The sequence below is a fragment of the Panthera uncia genome (genome assembly GCF_023721935.1).
Source record: "Panthera uncia isolate 11264 chromosome D3 unlocalized genomic scaffold, Puncia_PCG_1.0 HiC_scaffold_8, whole genome shotgun sequence".
Classification (NCBI taxonomy): Eukaryota; Metazoa; Chordata; class Mammalia; order Carnivora; family Felidae; genus Panthera; species Panthera uncia.
The window spans coordinates 40,383,895-40,396,922 of NW_026057586.1; the positions used below are offsets into that span (position 1 = coordinate 40,383,895).

Sequence of the window (13,028 nt, forward strand, 5' to 3'; positions counted from 1 at the left end):
GAGGGAGAGTAGATAATAGAGACAGTGAAGGGAACAGATAAAATCTTCAAAGAACAACAAAAGCTCATAATCAGTATCCACAGAGAATAAAGATCACGAATCTGCAAAAATAGGACATCATGAAGAATAGTCAGAATAAGGAAGTTACTGTAGAAGAAAATGTCATTATTAAAACAAAATGTAGAATGCTGGAAGATCACTAAGAAAATAACTCCTAAAACAGAACTAAAACATAAGAAGTTAAGAAGATCAATCAGGACAGAATGTCACGGGGGTAACCACTTCCAAGATGGCCCGCAGGGATTTTGCCTCTGTGTAACTGGGCCCCTGAGTGGTCTCCAGCGAATACGGGCTGACTTGCGTGGGCAGCCAAGCTGCAGAAGGACAGCATGTGGCTTTTGAGGGCAGGTCATAAAAGACCTGCTTCTGCCTTGGTCTCTTGGATTACTTTCTCAGGGAAGCCAGCTACCAGGTTATGAGGACACTCGAACAGCCCTGTGGAGAGGAAACCACATCATCTTGGCAGCAGCACCTTGCCGGCTGGGGGAGTGAGCCACCTTGGAAGTGGGTCCCCCAGCTGAGGCCCAGACGTCCTGGAGCAGAGATGAGGCGCCGGTGCAGTGCCTTTGGCATTCCCTATTCACACTTGGTGGTAGACTTGCTGAGCAGAGTTCTGGAAAAATAGAGAAGAAAAAAATTGGGGAGGGACTGGGAAGAAAATGACCAAAGAAATAATACAAGAAAATTTCCCAGAAGGAAAGACATGTCTTTGGATTAAAGGGGCTCACATGTGTATGCAAATAAAATACCTGCTGTGAAGCATTTTATTTCAAAATTTTAGAATACAAATTAAAAAGACAAGATATTGAGAAGGTTCTATAGGAAAAATTACCGGTGATTATGAATCTTCTTGGTAACACTGATAGCTAGAAGATTGTTGAGCCATGCCTTTATAATTCTAGGGGAAATTGATTTTTTAACCTAGAAGTTTTTACCTAGCCCATACATCAACCAGGTGTGAGGGTAGACTGATGGCATTTTCAAGCATTCATTGACTATATATATTTTTTTTTTTTTCATGCATCCTTACTTAGGAAGCTGTTGAAGGGTGTGCCTTAGCAAAGAGAGAAAGCCAAATCAAAACAGGGGTGATGTAGGGAACAAAGTCCTAGGATGAGAGTCACACGTTGTCAGACCAGTCCAAACTGGAGCAAGAATCAAGGGCAGTGGGAGCTGGAGTCGGGCTTGAGGGGGTGGAGAAGGAATTGATAGGTGACTTGATGTGTTTGAACTACATCAATTACTAATAAGTAGAGGACATATCTATTGAGGTTTTTGTACAGAGTAATAATAGTTACATAGAAAACTAAGAAAACAGAAGACGGTCATTAATCCCAGTTTGAAAAAGAAAGTGGAATCCTAATTCACTCAACATTCCAGAAATATTTATGCAGTCCTAATAATGCAGATACTATTGCTTTTACCAAAAATTATTATATAACTACATTGGGAAAACGGATGGAGGGGCGTGAGCGTGGTGGTGTGAATCTTCAATGACCACGGTATGAAGTCAGTGGACGGCATCTAAAGTTAATGAAGCAGGGAAACATCAGAACTCTTATTACCTTGCAATATGGAGAAAAGTACTATTTAAACTACTAGAGCAGGGGAAATGCCTTACTTTTGGAAGATGAACTTATTTTTATGATAAGCTATTAAATATTATGTCCACATTTAATAAAAACAAAATTTTAAAACCTTAAAGGAAAGCAGTTTGTTCAAGCTGATGTTGATGTGCCAGTAATGACCTTATAATTTAATTCCCTTTCCTGTATGTTCTCTCCTTTTCATTGGTGAAGAAGGAAGCTGTAAAAAGTAAAGGGATTTCTGTTACCTCAAGTTAGTGTGGGACTCGGGACTAAAAATTCGTCATTTCTCACTCCTGAGGCAGCACTCTGGTGGTGACCATGTTGTGTGTCTCATTTGTTCCTGTCATTGTCCTTTTTTGCTGTCTTTGGAAATGATTTTGAGAAATATTGCTAAGGCATGGATAATTGCTCTTTAATTTTCTTCAGATGTAGAATGAAACTTTTTACTGCCGATGCACCTTAATAAAACTTTCCTCGTAAATAAAGGGAAGTGGTTATTCTGTAAGAAGTTGGGTTCTGTGTAATAAGTTCCCATTTTCTTGTCCCTTAAAGTGCTCTTGGTCTTTATCATAAGCAAGAATAATAAAAACAGAAAGTGGTTGTTGCCTGGGAACTTTAATATACTTTTCTTAATAATAAAAGAAAATGGTTGTAATAAAGAAGTTGGGTTTTGTGTAATAAGTTCCGACTGTTTTCGTCTCTGAATATGTCTGTGTCTTTATTGTAAGCATTAACAATAGGGACTTAGCTCTCTTTGGCCTTGTTCTAGAACAGAAGGGCTACTGCATGCCGAGTCACAGTTCATTTCCTGCTTCTCTTAGACTTGACACACATGGAAAACTTCACTAAAAAATAGAACCTGTATTATTTTTCATGGCTTTTTTTCCCTCGTCATAAATGATCTATATTCTGATGTATTTGGAATAAAACAGAAAGATGAATTACATCATTCTGTAAATCTGGTGATCTGACAGTACACTAGATAACAACAGTGTTTTCTTCTCTGAACCAAAGCACGAAAGAACATAGTATATCTGCATATTTGAAGATCCTGAAATATTTCATTTTATGTAGTTGATTTGGATGTATTTACAATTATTATCTCACCCTGAATCAACAAGTTAGAAAAAAGCCAGATGACAAAGGCTGACCGTATTTGTGTTTTTCTCTGCAAAGACCGGCACACAGCCTTTTAACCGTGCGATGCTCTTCAATGTGGGCTTCAAAGAGGCCATGAAAGACAGCGTCTGGGACTGCGTAATCTTCCACGATGTGGATCATCTACCTGAAAATGACCGAAACTATTACGGTTGTGGAGAAATGCCACGTCATTTTGCAGCAAAGCTGGATAAATACATGTATATGTGAGTAATACGCAGTCCTCCTGATGCCATACAGTAGACTCACAGTCATATCATTGACGTGGGAGTTCTGTTACTGTGCCTGGATCTGAGAGGGCTCAGAAGCCTAAAGAGTGTCTTTAACTCCACTTGGTCCTCACAGGGAGCCAGGATATAGAGTCACTTGCCTGCCCTCTGGGTGCTTCCTCACTCAGAAGTTTGCATGTGGGGTGGTGGGAGAGAGAAACCTGGGTTCTACATCAAGCAAATGTGGACTTAACTTTTGGTTCCCCATTTAGCAGTGATAGGACTTGGTTAGTTTCCCGTACCTCTGCTGCTGGTGTTCTTGTTTCTTGGAGTCAGAGAGCCCATCCGTAGGGCTGTGTGAGATCACGGATGTTGGGCCTGCCCTGCGTAGGCGCACATAGCACATGACGGCTCCCTTCTGCTTCCGCTTTTCCCGTGGTTTGTTTTAGTGCAGGGAAGGCCCTTTCTCTGCAGTGTGTCATTCTCTTTCTGAGTTCTGGGTTCTTGTCTTGCCTTTAATAGTAGAAGGCAGGGTTTTTATGGTGGGTTTTTTTTTCTCTCTCTGACTTCATGTACCTTGAAATGAAAAGTCATCAGCGCTGATAGTAACTGAAATTGACACAGAAGCATTTACGTCATCACAGTTTTCCTGGCTGATGGAAGTGGAGAGCAGACAGGCAGCCTAGAGCAGGGCAGATGGTTCCTACATCACAGTTTTGCCTACTCCCCAACCTGCACACTAGAGAAGGCAGACAGTCTCCTGGACATGACTAGGTTAATCAGCACTAGGATAGGAAATGAATGCCTTTTTTTTTTTTTTTTTTTTTTTTTTTTTGCTTGTCATTATTAAGAAACCTTTTCCTTACTATTGCGGTGTCTGAACTCCCAAGTCTGACATTACCATAGGCTTGGGGAAGATCATCCAGGTTCAGGATCTGGTTCTTGGAAACTCAGTTTTGGTTAGCCCAATACAGTCAAATTAGATCCAGAGTAACTGATTTTCACTAAAAAACATTATATAGATCATATAAACTAAAAATTTTAAATGGATTTTTCTTACTTGAAAACATTAACTTTTAATGTAATATGATCCTCAGATCTACCTAGACTAACCCCACGGTTAGTAGGGTATCTTGGAAGTTTGAGTAGAGATTAGAATGTAGTTTAGGGAGAATGGCAGCAGATTAAGGAATAGGCCTGATAGTGGGTAGACTTCAGGCCATGGGATGAAGCCTGATGAAGGATCTCTGCCCCATAATGGTGCTCACACTCTGATGGCTGCTGACAGAAAAGCCCAGGCCCCCAGATTAGTGACTCTCTCCCTTTGGACAGTGTGAGGTAAATACTACTAGATTTTTTTGTTGATCTTCTGTTTCCTCTTCTTTAGTTTATTTGTTCTACCTTCATTTTATCTAATCTTTCTCCATTCTGGTTATAGTACAGTTGATTATTTCCACTCAAGCAGAAAAATAAGTGGAATTAACGTACTTGCCAATTTGTACATGTTGATCAATGCACAGACACACACATTTATCTATATCTGCCTCTCTGCTGATCTTCAGGTTTCTCCCAGACCACTAGCCTGGGGAAGAATAACTGACTGGTATGGGAAACACAACAGTGCCATGAATGCCTTTTGACCCTGTTGAACCCCAACTGGTGTTATAACTATGGAATCCTTACTTCCCAAGTGTGAGCCTGTTCAGTCTCCTGGGGCAGTGATTGTCTTTGGAGTCAGTATTGCTTTTATTGTCTTTGGGTGCTTTTGGTCCATGGTGGGGCCAAGATTGCTTTCTCCTGCAACCAGTGAGTTCCATGCAGGAGCTGCTTCTCCCTTCTTCCGTGGCCACACAAGATCTCAGCTGGCACACAGCACTTCTTCCCCGCAGGGAATGAGGTGAGAGTCCCTCCGACAAAAAATGAGATCTGCTCTCTCCCTCTGTCTGAGGCAGCTTTGCTATAGTCCTGGCCAGATTTCCCTTATCTTGATTTACACAAGCTGTGCATGGTCGTGTTTTCCCTACTGGCCCTCCACATTTTCCCCACTGGCTCTCCCTGGCCTCTGTAGGGGCTGTGGCATGCTGCTTCCCAATAGCATTTTGGGGCCACAGGAATTTATTCAGAACTAAGTCTAAGGATGCTACCTTGAGATCAGAAAAACAATATGTAAACGAACAACTTAGTTTGACAAATTCCTTGGAATATGAGTTAAAGAAAGATAAGGAAAATAAAATCCAAATTAAAAACTACCAGGTAGTCATTTCTCAGAGAAAGGCAATTACTGTATGATCTCAGTTGTATGTGGAATCTAAAAAATAACCAAACTCACAGATACAGAGGACAGATTGGTGGTTACCAAAAGTGGGGGGGGGAGGGGGGGATGGGTAGGCAAAATGATTGAAGGGGGTTAAAAGACATAAACATTCAGTTGTAGGATAAGTAAATATTTGGATGTAATGTACAGCATGGTGACTGGAGCCAATGATACTATATTGTATATTTGAAAGTTGCTAAGAGAGTAGATCTTAAAAGCTCTCATCACAAGAAAATGAAGAATTTTATAACTATGTGTGGTGATAGATAATAACTAGATTTATTGTGGTAATCATTTTCCAGTATATACATATGTGAAATCATTTTGTCATACATCTAAAATGAGTATAATGTGTTATATGTCTACTATATCTCAATAAAGTCACTTATATATATATATATGTGTGTGTGTACATTAGTACGTTATCTATATGTTAGTACATTAGTACATACATATTAATATGCATTTATATATATTAGTACATTAGGCATATATTTGTAAATACCCATGAGTGTTATGGTATCATATCAAGCAGGTATGATTATCATAAGAACAGGCAGCTAGTCATTTCAAAATTAAATGCTAGAGTTGTCTTTATTAATTTATTTTTATCCCAGCCTCTGTAATAACACATTTATAATTAAGTTCAATTAATTTAGGACATTTTATTAGCTTAACAACATCTAACATTTCATGAACAACTATTGATGTATTTAAGCAAGTTTACTTTGGTGTGGAAATCTCATACAATTTTTGAACACTGGGTTTTGAGTCTGACAAAGTAACAATATTGAATATTAAATTTCAGTTATCACAAGTGTTTTATTTTGCATTTTACCTCACACATTTAGATGCTTCACTAGGATATAAAAATGTTTTGTTTCTTGGTGCACTTTACATTTCCCAGAATATGATTTAATCAGCACAGTTGTTTATATGGAAAATAAGAGTGTATTTTGCAAAGCACATATAAGACTGAAAACTTGATTTCATATGGTAAACTGTTTTGATTTCATTTTTAGAATGCTGTATTCTGCTTTCTTTTTAGTCTTCCATATAAAGAGTTTTTTGGTGGCGTAAGTGGACTGACAGTGGAACAATTTAAAAAGATCAATGGTTTTCCTAATGCCTTCTGGGGATGGGGAGGAGAAGATGATGACCTTTGGAATAGGTATGTTGAGGTACAAATTGCTTAATAGAGTTTTCTGTAAATTTCCTTTTATTAGTTAAATAGCACTTTGCCATTCTGAGGAAAGATTTTGTGGGGGTGGAAAATTTTTGAGGTTCCTAAATCCTATTTTGTGTTTGTCCCTTTCTTCATGAAGAATGCCTTCTGTCTTCACTTTACAGAACAAACTGATGGTGACTGGAGGGGAGGTGGGTAGGGGGTGGGTGAAGTAGGTGATAGGTATTAAGGAGGGCACTTGTGATGTGAGTACTGGGTGTTGTATGTAAGTATTGAACCACTAAATTCTACACCTGAAACTGCATGCTACCTACATGCAGTTCTACATTCTAAATTCTACACCTGAAACTGCACCTACACTGCATGCTAACTAACTGGAATTTAAATAAAAATTTGGAGGAAAAATAAGGAGTGCCTTTTGAAATTGACAACTACGTATATGATTTCATTTTGTTGCATTTTATTTTTTTTTTTTTTTTTTTTTTTTTTGAGAGAGAGAGAGCACAAGTGGGGAAGGGGCAGAGGGAGAGAGCAAATCCCAAGCAAGTTCCACACCCAGCGCGGAGCCTGATGTGGGGCTCAGTCTCACACCCGTGAGATCATGACCTGAGCCAAAATCAAGAGTCAACGCTTAACTGATTGAGCCACCCAGGCATCCTTCTTTTGCATTTTAACTTGAACTCACGTAATCAATTTTATGTCAGATTTTATTCCCTGATATTTTCATTTCCATGTATTATAGAGTTCACTATGCTGGATACAATGTAACAAGACCAGAGGGAGACTTGGGGAAATACAAATCTATTCCTCATCACCATCGAGGTGAAGTCCAGTTTTTAGGACGGTAAGTTTAATATCACTTTCAGATAACAAAGTTTCAAAATTACTTAATGTATGAAGGATTTTTTAAAAAAGCATTGCACCCCACAAAAAAAATCTCCAGGGAATTGTCTGTTGATATTATTTTTCTTTATCTAAAGAAAAGAGATGTACATATGTATTTATGTTATATTAATGAGAAAAATCTTCTCCAGGGACTTGTCTGTTAATGTTATTTTTCTTTATATAAAGAAAAGAGATATACATATGTATTTATGTTATATTAAAAAGCCCAGGTTACCATTTATATAAAAACTGTTTCCTGGAGGCGCCTGGGTTGGCTCAGTCAGTTAAACGTCCAACTTCAGCTGAAGTCACGATCTTCCGGTCTGTGGGTTTGAGCCCCGTATCGAGCTCTGTGCTGACAGCCTAGATAGAGCCTGGAGCCTGCTTCAGATTTGGTATCTCCTTTTGTCTCTGCCCCTCTCCCGCTCACACTCTCTGTCTCTCAAAAATAAATAAACATTAAAGAAAAAGAAAAATAAAAAGTGTTTCCTTGACATAAAACATATTACTTCATAAAGCGTTAACATAAAATATTTTATTTCTTAAGGATGTCTAAGTTGTAAGTGTGCAAAATAATTTTTTCAGGAGGCATTTTAAAGCTAGTAAAAATGCTAATTTAGAATGGTTTAGAATTTTTTTTTTAAGTTTATTTATTTATTTTGAGAGAGAGCACAAGTGGGGGAGGGGCAAAGAGTGAGGGAGAAAGAATCCCAAGCAGCAGGCTCCATGCTACCAGCACAGAGCCCGATGTGGGGCTCAAACCCGTGAAGCTGTGAGATCATGACCTGAGCCGAAACGAAGAGCCAGATGCTTAACTGACTGAACCACCTAGGTGCTCTGGTTTAGAAGGATTTTTAACTATGCATGAAGAATTAAAATTGTACAGAGCTTTGAGCGCTGTAATTACAAGAATGATCTTGAGCATATTCATCAGGAGTTTTTTCTTTTTAAACATGTTGCCATTATTTTTCATTTTCTTCTCTAACACTGTAGGTATAAATTACTGAGGTATTCAAAAGAGCGTCAGTACATCGATGGGTTGAACAATTTAATATATACGCCAAAAATACTGGTTGATAGGTTGTATACAAACATATCTGTAAACCTCATGCCAGAGTTAGCTCCAATTGAAGAGTATTAAAAGAAGTAGCTGTCATGGCAAAGCTAGACCACAATGCTGATCACAGACTTGGAGTGTATTCTAAATGGAGGTCAGTGAATGGACGTGTCACAGTGCCCTGATCCGTGAGAAGAGCCAGCTGTCCTTAGTGTTTACGGTGTGAGATTATATGCTATCACCCATCCTGGACTCTGAGACACTCGCCCACGGCAAGCACTGTGGAGACTCAGTGCCGTTGCGGAAGTCTGGAAGTTAAGAGGGCCTCCCTACAAAGAGAAAATTTTTATACTAACATATATAATTTAATTCAAGAGAATGCTTTATTTCTGTTTAAACATGTTTTGTATATATGTGATGTAAATTAATGTGTTCAAATTGTTGAAAAAGATGTGTTGCAGTTTTGCATGTAATTGGTCATGCCTTTATTGGACTTTTCTAGACATTTTTATTTGCATGGAAAAAAACAATGCAAATTTATGTCACTAAACAAAGGTTAACCCTTGTGTGAAATGAAGGAACTGTCAATAATTGACAGCCAACTAATACAGTAAGTGGTTATACTAGTTTTGAGCTTTAGACCTTCAGCCTCTTGTGTGGAAGTCACAGCTTTCTTAGGGTTCTAAAGGATAAGAAGAAAGGAGTTGAACAGCTCTTCTTCCTACCAGGATTACCTGTTTTTTTCCTTGGCTTGCAATCTCATCAGATTTTGCTAAGTCACAGCCATATTGTTTATGCACATTGCATGAGTATTACCAAGAAAATCGTAAACGTTGTGATGTAACACGATATAAAGGACCTCTTTATGTTAACTGTCTTTCATGTATCTTTGGTGTAATTGTCAGGGATTTTGTGCCTCAAAAAATGTTCCCAAGGTTGTGTGTGTTTGTACACTGTATTTTTTTTTTTTAATTCATAGTGAACAGCACTTTTATTATTTCTAGTTCAGAAGAGCCAAAAAACAATTTTCATTAAAAAAAAATCAAAATGATTTTTTTTAAAAGAATGAGCTATGGAAAACCCAGTAGTACTTATAATATACAAATGAATTATACTATTAGATAAGAAATTAAATGTTCTATTTTTATGAAGATAAATGCTTAGTAGATGAAAACAAAGTTTAAGTTTAATTCTGGGACTCAGAATTTCAAGTTTTGAAGGGAATCTTTAATGCCGGCCAGTTTTATTAGAACTATATATTTTTTTCACTTTTAAGAAATTACATTTCTGGTATTCTTAAAATTGCCTCACTGAAAGCATAATTTAATAGAATTATTTTAAAATACATAATCAGTTATTTAAATGCGGTGACATTATAGGACACTGCTCTGAGAACAGATCTTACTATCTGACATCCAGTGTATTGCTTTATCTTCAAGTTGGGTGAAGTTTTCATGGCAAACCAAACCGCATCCTTACTTTGAAAATTATCCACTGTAGTCAACCAAAGAGTCTACAAAATCTTAACATTTTCAGAAATTTAAGACAAAAAATTATGCATCTCTTAAGTGAGTCTGCAAAAACAATGAAGAACAAAAGAAATCTATCTATGAGGGATGTTGGGATAACATTTGCCTCATGGATTGTTCCCCTAAAACAGAAACAAAGTTATTTGTCTCAGGTTTAAGTTTAATTGTGAAGTGTTATTTTTTTATGGCAATATTGGCAATACAAATGACCACAAACCAAATCATAAAATAATTGAATTTCTTATACTTTGAAAAAATGGATTGCTCTCCCTTTATGATACCAAACAGAATTTTCCATATTTATTTCTTAGAATTATTTCCAAAATATTTGCCTTCCTTTTTTTTTGGTGGTCCTCAAAATAACAAAAAAATCGAACCTTCCAAAAAATAAGAGATTTGTTCTTAATTTGTGTATCTGTTCGTTTTGGTCTCATAGCCAACGCAGTTTGTTTAATTTGGTGAAATGCAAGACGGTTGGGAATGTTAACATTTGTAATCACTAACAAGATAATAGGGGCATAGGAGCATAATTAATCCAATAATACTTAAATATTTTTTTAATACTTACATATTTTAATTGTGGGGAAAATTAGGGCTGTTTCTGAGTCTTATACGTAAAACATATATTTTGCTTTTGAAAGTGAAGCTGCCCACGTTTTGGAATCTTCATTTTGATACACACTCCACAGTTTCAGGAGCACTCAGTTCTACTAGTATCTGCCTTATTTTCTTGGAAGTCTAATAGCAATTTTTGTTTCATGAGTGAGCCATATTACTTAGCTTTCTTCAGTTTTGAATATGCTATGTCATCCTGTGAAAATCATCTCATTAATTTCCTTTTTGTCTTTTCCGTTTCCTTTTTGTTTTGTTTTGCTTTTTAAGCGCACACCAAAAATTGATTTTTGCCTATAAAGAATGACTTTTATGTGTTTCCGTAAGAGTGATATATACACTTTCCTCAATTATCTTTGTTTTATGAAAATAAACCTATTCCATAAAAATTAACAAGTCCATTGCAAATGCAAATTCTCTGTCGTTACGTTTGGTGGATTTATTAGTGAACGTGTATTGATCGCCTGCTCTGTCAGCGTGAGGTATGTCTACAGAAAACATATTTTATTTCTGAACACATCCAATCAAGCAAGTCGAAACCTTTCGAAAATTATGAAGACATCCTCTGATAACTTATCGGTTGTATTTCTTAGTTTCAAAGTCAAGAAACTTATGTACGTAGACATGGCACTCTTACAAGGTCCCTATGGCACTACTGGGAAAGTTACATAGTGCCTTTCAACTCCAGAGAGAAGTAATGATTAATGGATCTGTTGGTAGAAAAGAGATGGAAAAGTGTACACATGAGTAATTTTTTAAATCTACATTTAAATTTGTATTTTGCGAAAAGGTGTTCAATAAGAAAACTTCTTTACAGTGTTATGCAAACACGTGATTATGTATCAGAAACTTGCTTAGATTCCCTTTCCAACCAAAATACTGCTACCCATTTTAAAATAAAATGGAAAAATGACCAATACAAAATTCTCCTTCTTTCGGAGGCTGCCTACAAGTGAAAGCAGATTTTGTGTCATTTTATTTGGCCTTTCCTTGTATCTGTTGTATTTCTGTATGTGCTCGTTAGACAAATATTAGCACTCTGGATTTATTGCCTTGTATTTGCAAATATGCCAACTGAGAGATCTAAAATGGCCAGTGTGGTTTATCTGAAAGAGGAAGTGTACTTAAGATCATTTTATTTATTAGATCTGAAAGGCTTCTACATAAATGCACTGAAATAAATGCTAGTAATTTCTTGTACTCTCATTTTTTTTTTTTTTTTTTTTGCTTCTCATGGAAATGTTTGTACTTTTTTATCATTGTCTTTTATGAAATACAATGTTCTAAAGACTTCGTGTGACACTGTAGTTATTTTCGCTCAGGAACTTTTTGGGGGTTTTCTAGGGTTGTTGTTGTGTTAGTTTTCCTAAATTTAAGGTGAATTGTTGATAAATACCTTGGTTGCACTGGGATTGCAACAGAAGCATGAAGTGACCACAGTGTCTGCCTTTGGAACAGTTTTAGTTAAAAATAAACATTTAGTGATCTCCTCATAGCCTTTAACACAGAAAAGACACAGCGATATTTAAATATTTTTCATCAGGGGCGCCTGGGTGGTTCGGTCGGATAAGTATCCGACTTCGGCTCAGGTCACGATCTCACGGTTCGTGAGTTCGAGCCCCGCGTCGGGCTCTGGGCTGACAGCTTGGAGCCTGGAGCCTGCTTCAGATTCTGTGTCTCCCTCTCTCTGCCCCTCTCCCATTCATGCTCTGTCTCTCTCTGTCTCAAAAATAAATAAACGTTAAAAAAAATTTTTTTAAAGAAAAGACAGTGCTATAGCACTCAAAATTATACTACAATTAAAAGAAAAAGATAAAAGTTACAAAAATAGAACTTGTGTATGTTTCTTAGCACATTCTTATATTTTCATGGACCTGAATTCAATTGCTTATTTAATCTTCCTAACTCCATCAGTTGAACGGTATGCTCTGGAGGCTTTCTAAGAAATACCAGACATTACCTACGCTCATGGAATTTATTGTCTTCCGTGGGTAAAATCGATATGGAAACAACTGAAAAACCTACATACTGGCAAATGAGGTGCTCAATTGTGTCCTCTGTAAGTGTTGGTTTTGTGTTCCCTAATGCAGGGTTAGGCCAATAGAGTATCTGTGTAGGAGAAGCTTTTCCCAAGGCACAGAATATTTCTTAGCAGTAAACCCTGTGCTTCAGAAGGATAGTTGAGATAATTGTCTACAATTGATCTTGAGGATTTGTGGTTAACTTTTTCATAGGACTGTATAAGCAAAGACTCTGGAATCAGATTGACCTGAGTGTGAATTCAGAGATCCCCTATTATTAGCTGTGAAATTTTAGCAAAATTTTAAATCCCTGTTGTCTTCAATTTCCTGATCTTGCAGCTGAGGATCATAGGAACTACCCGAGGATTGCTGGAGAGATCCAATGAGCCAATCCTAACCGAGCACTTA

At 37.2% G+C, this 13,028-nt stretch overlaps 1 protein-coding gene across 5 annotated transcripts in view; it reads left to right on the top strand.

The window, feature by feature from the left end:
• The window catches only part of B4GALT6 (beta-1,4-galactosyltransferase 6), a 96,495-nt gene that overhangs the window by 55,933 nt on the left and 27,534 nt on the right, over positions 1-13,028 (top strand). For 4 of the 5 annotated variants that reach the window (XM_049619533.1, XM_049619535.1, XM_049619537.1 and 1 more), the window contains 4 exons: positions 2,826-3,013; positions 6,379-6,501; positions 7,259-7,360; positions 8,395-10,566. In XM_049619533.1, the coding sequence (XP_049475490.1) occupies positions 2,826-3,013; positions 6,379-6,501; positions 7,259-7,360; positions 8,395-8,542 (561 nt within the window). In that variant the 3' untranslated portion in view covers positions 8,543-10,566. Of the gene's footprint in view, positions 1-2,825; positions 3,014-6,378; positions 6,502-7,258; positions 7,361-8,394; positions 10,567-13,028 lie in introns of those variants that run through there. The other variant, XM_049619534.1, reaches the window with a different exon arrangement.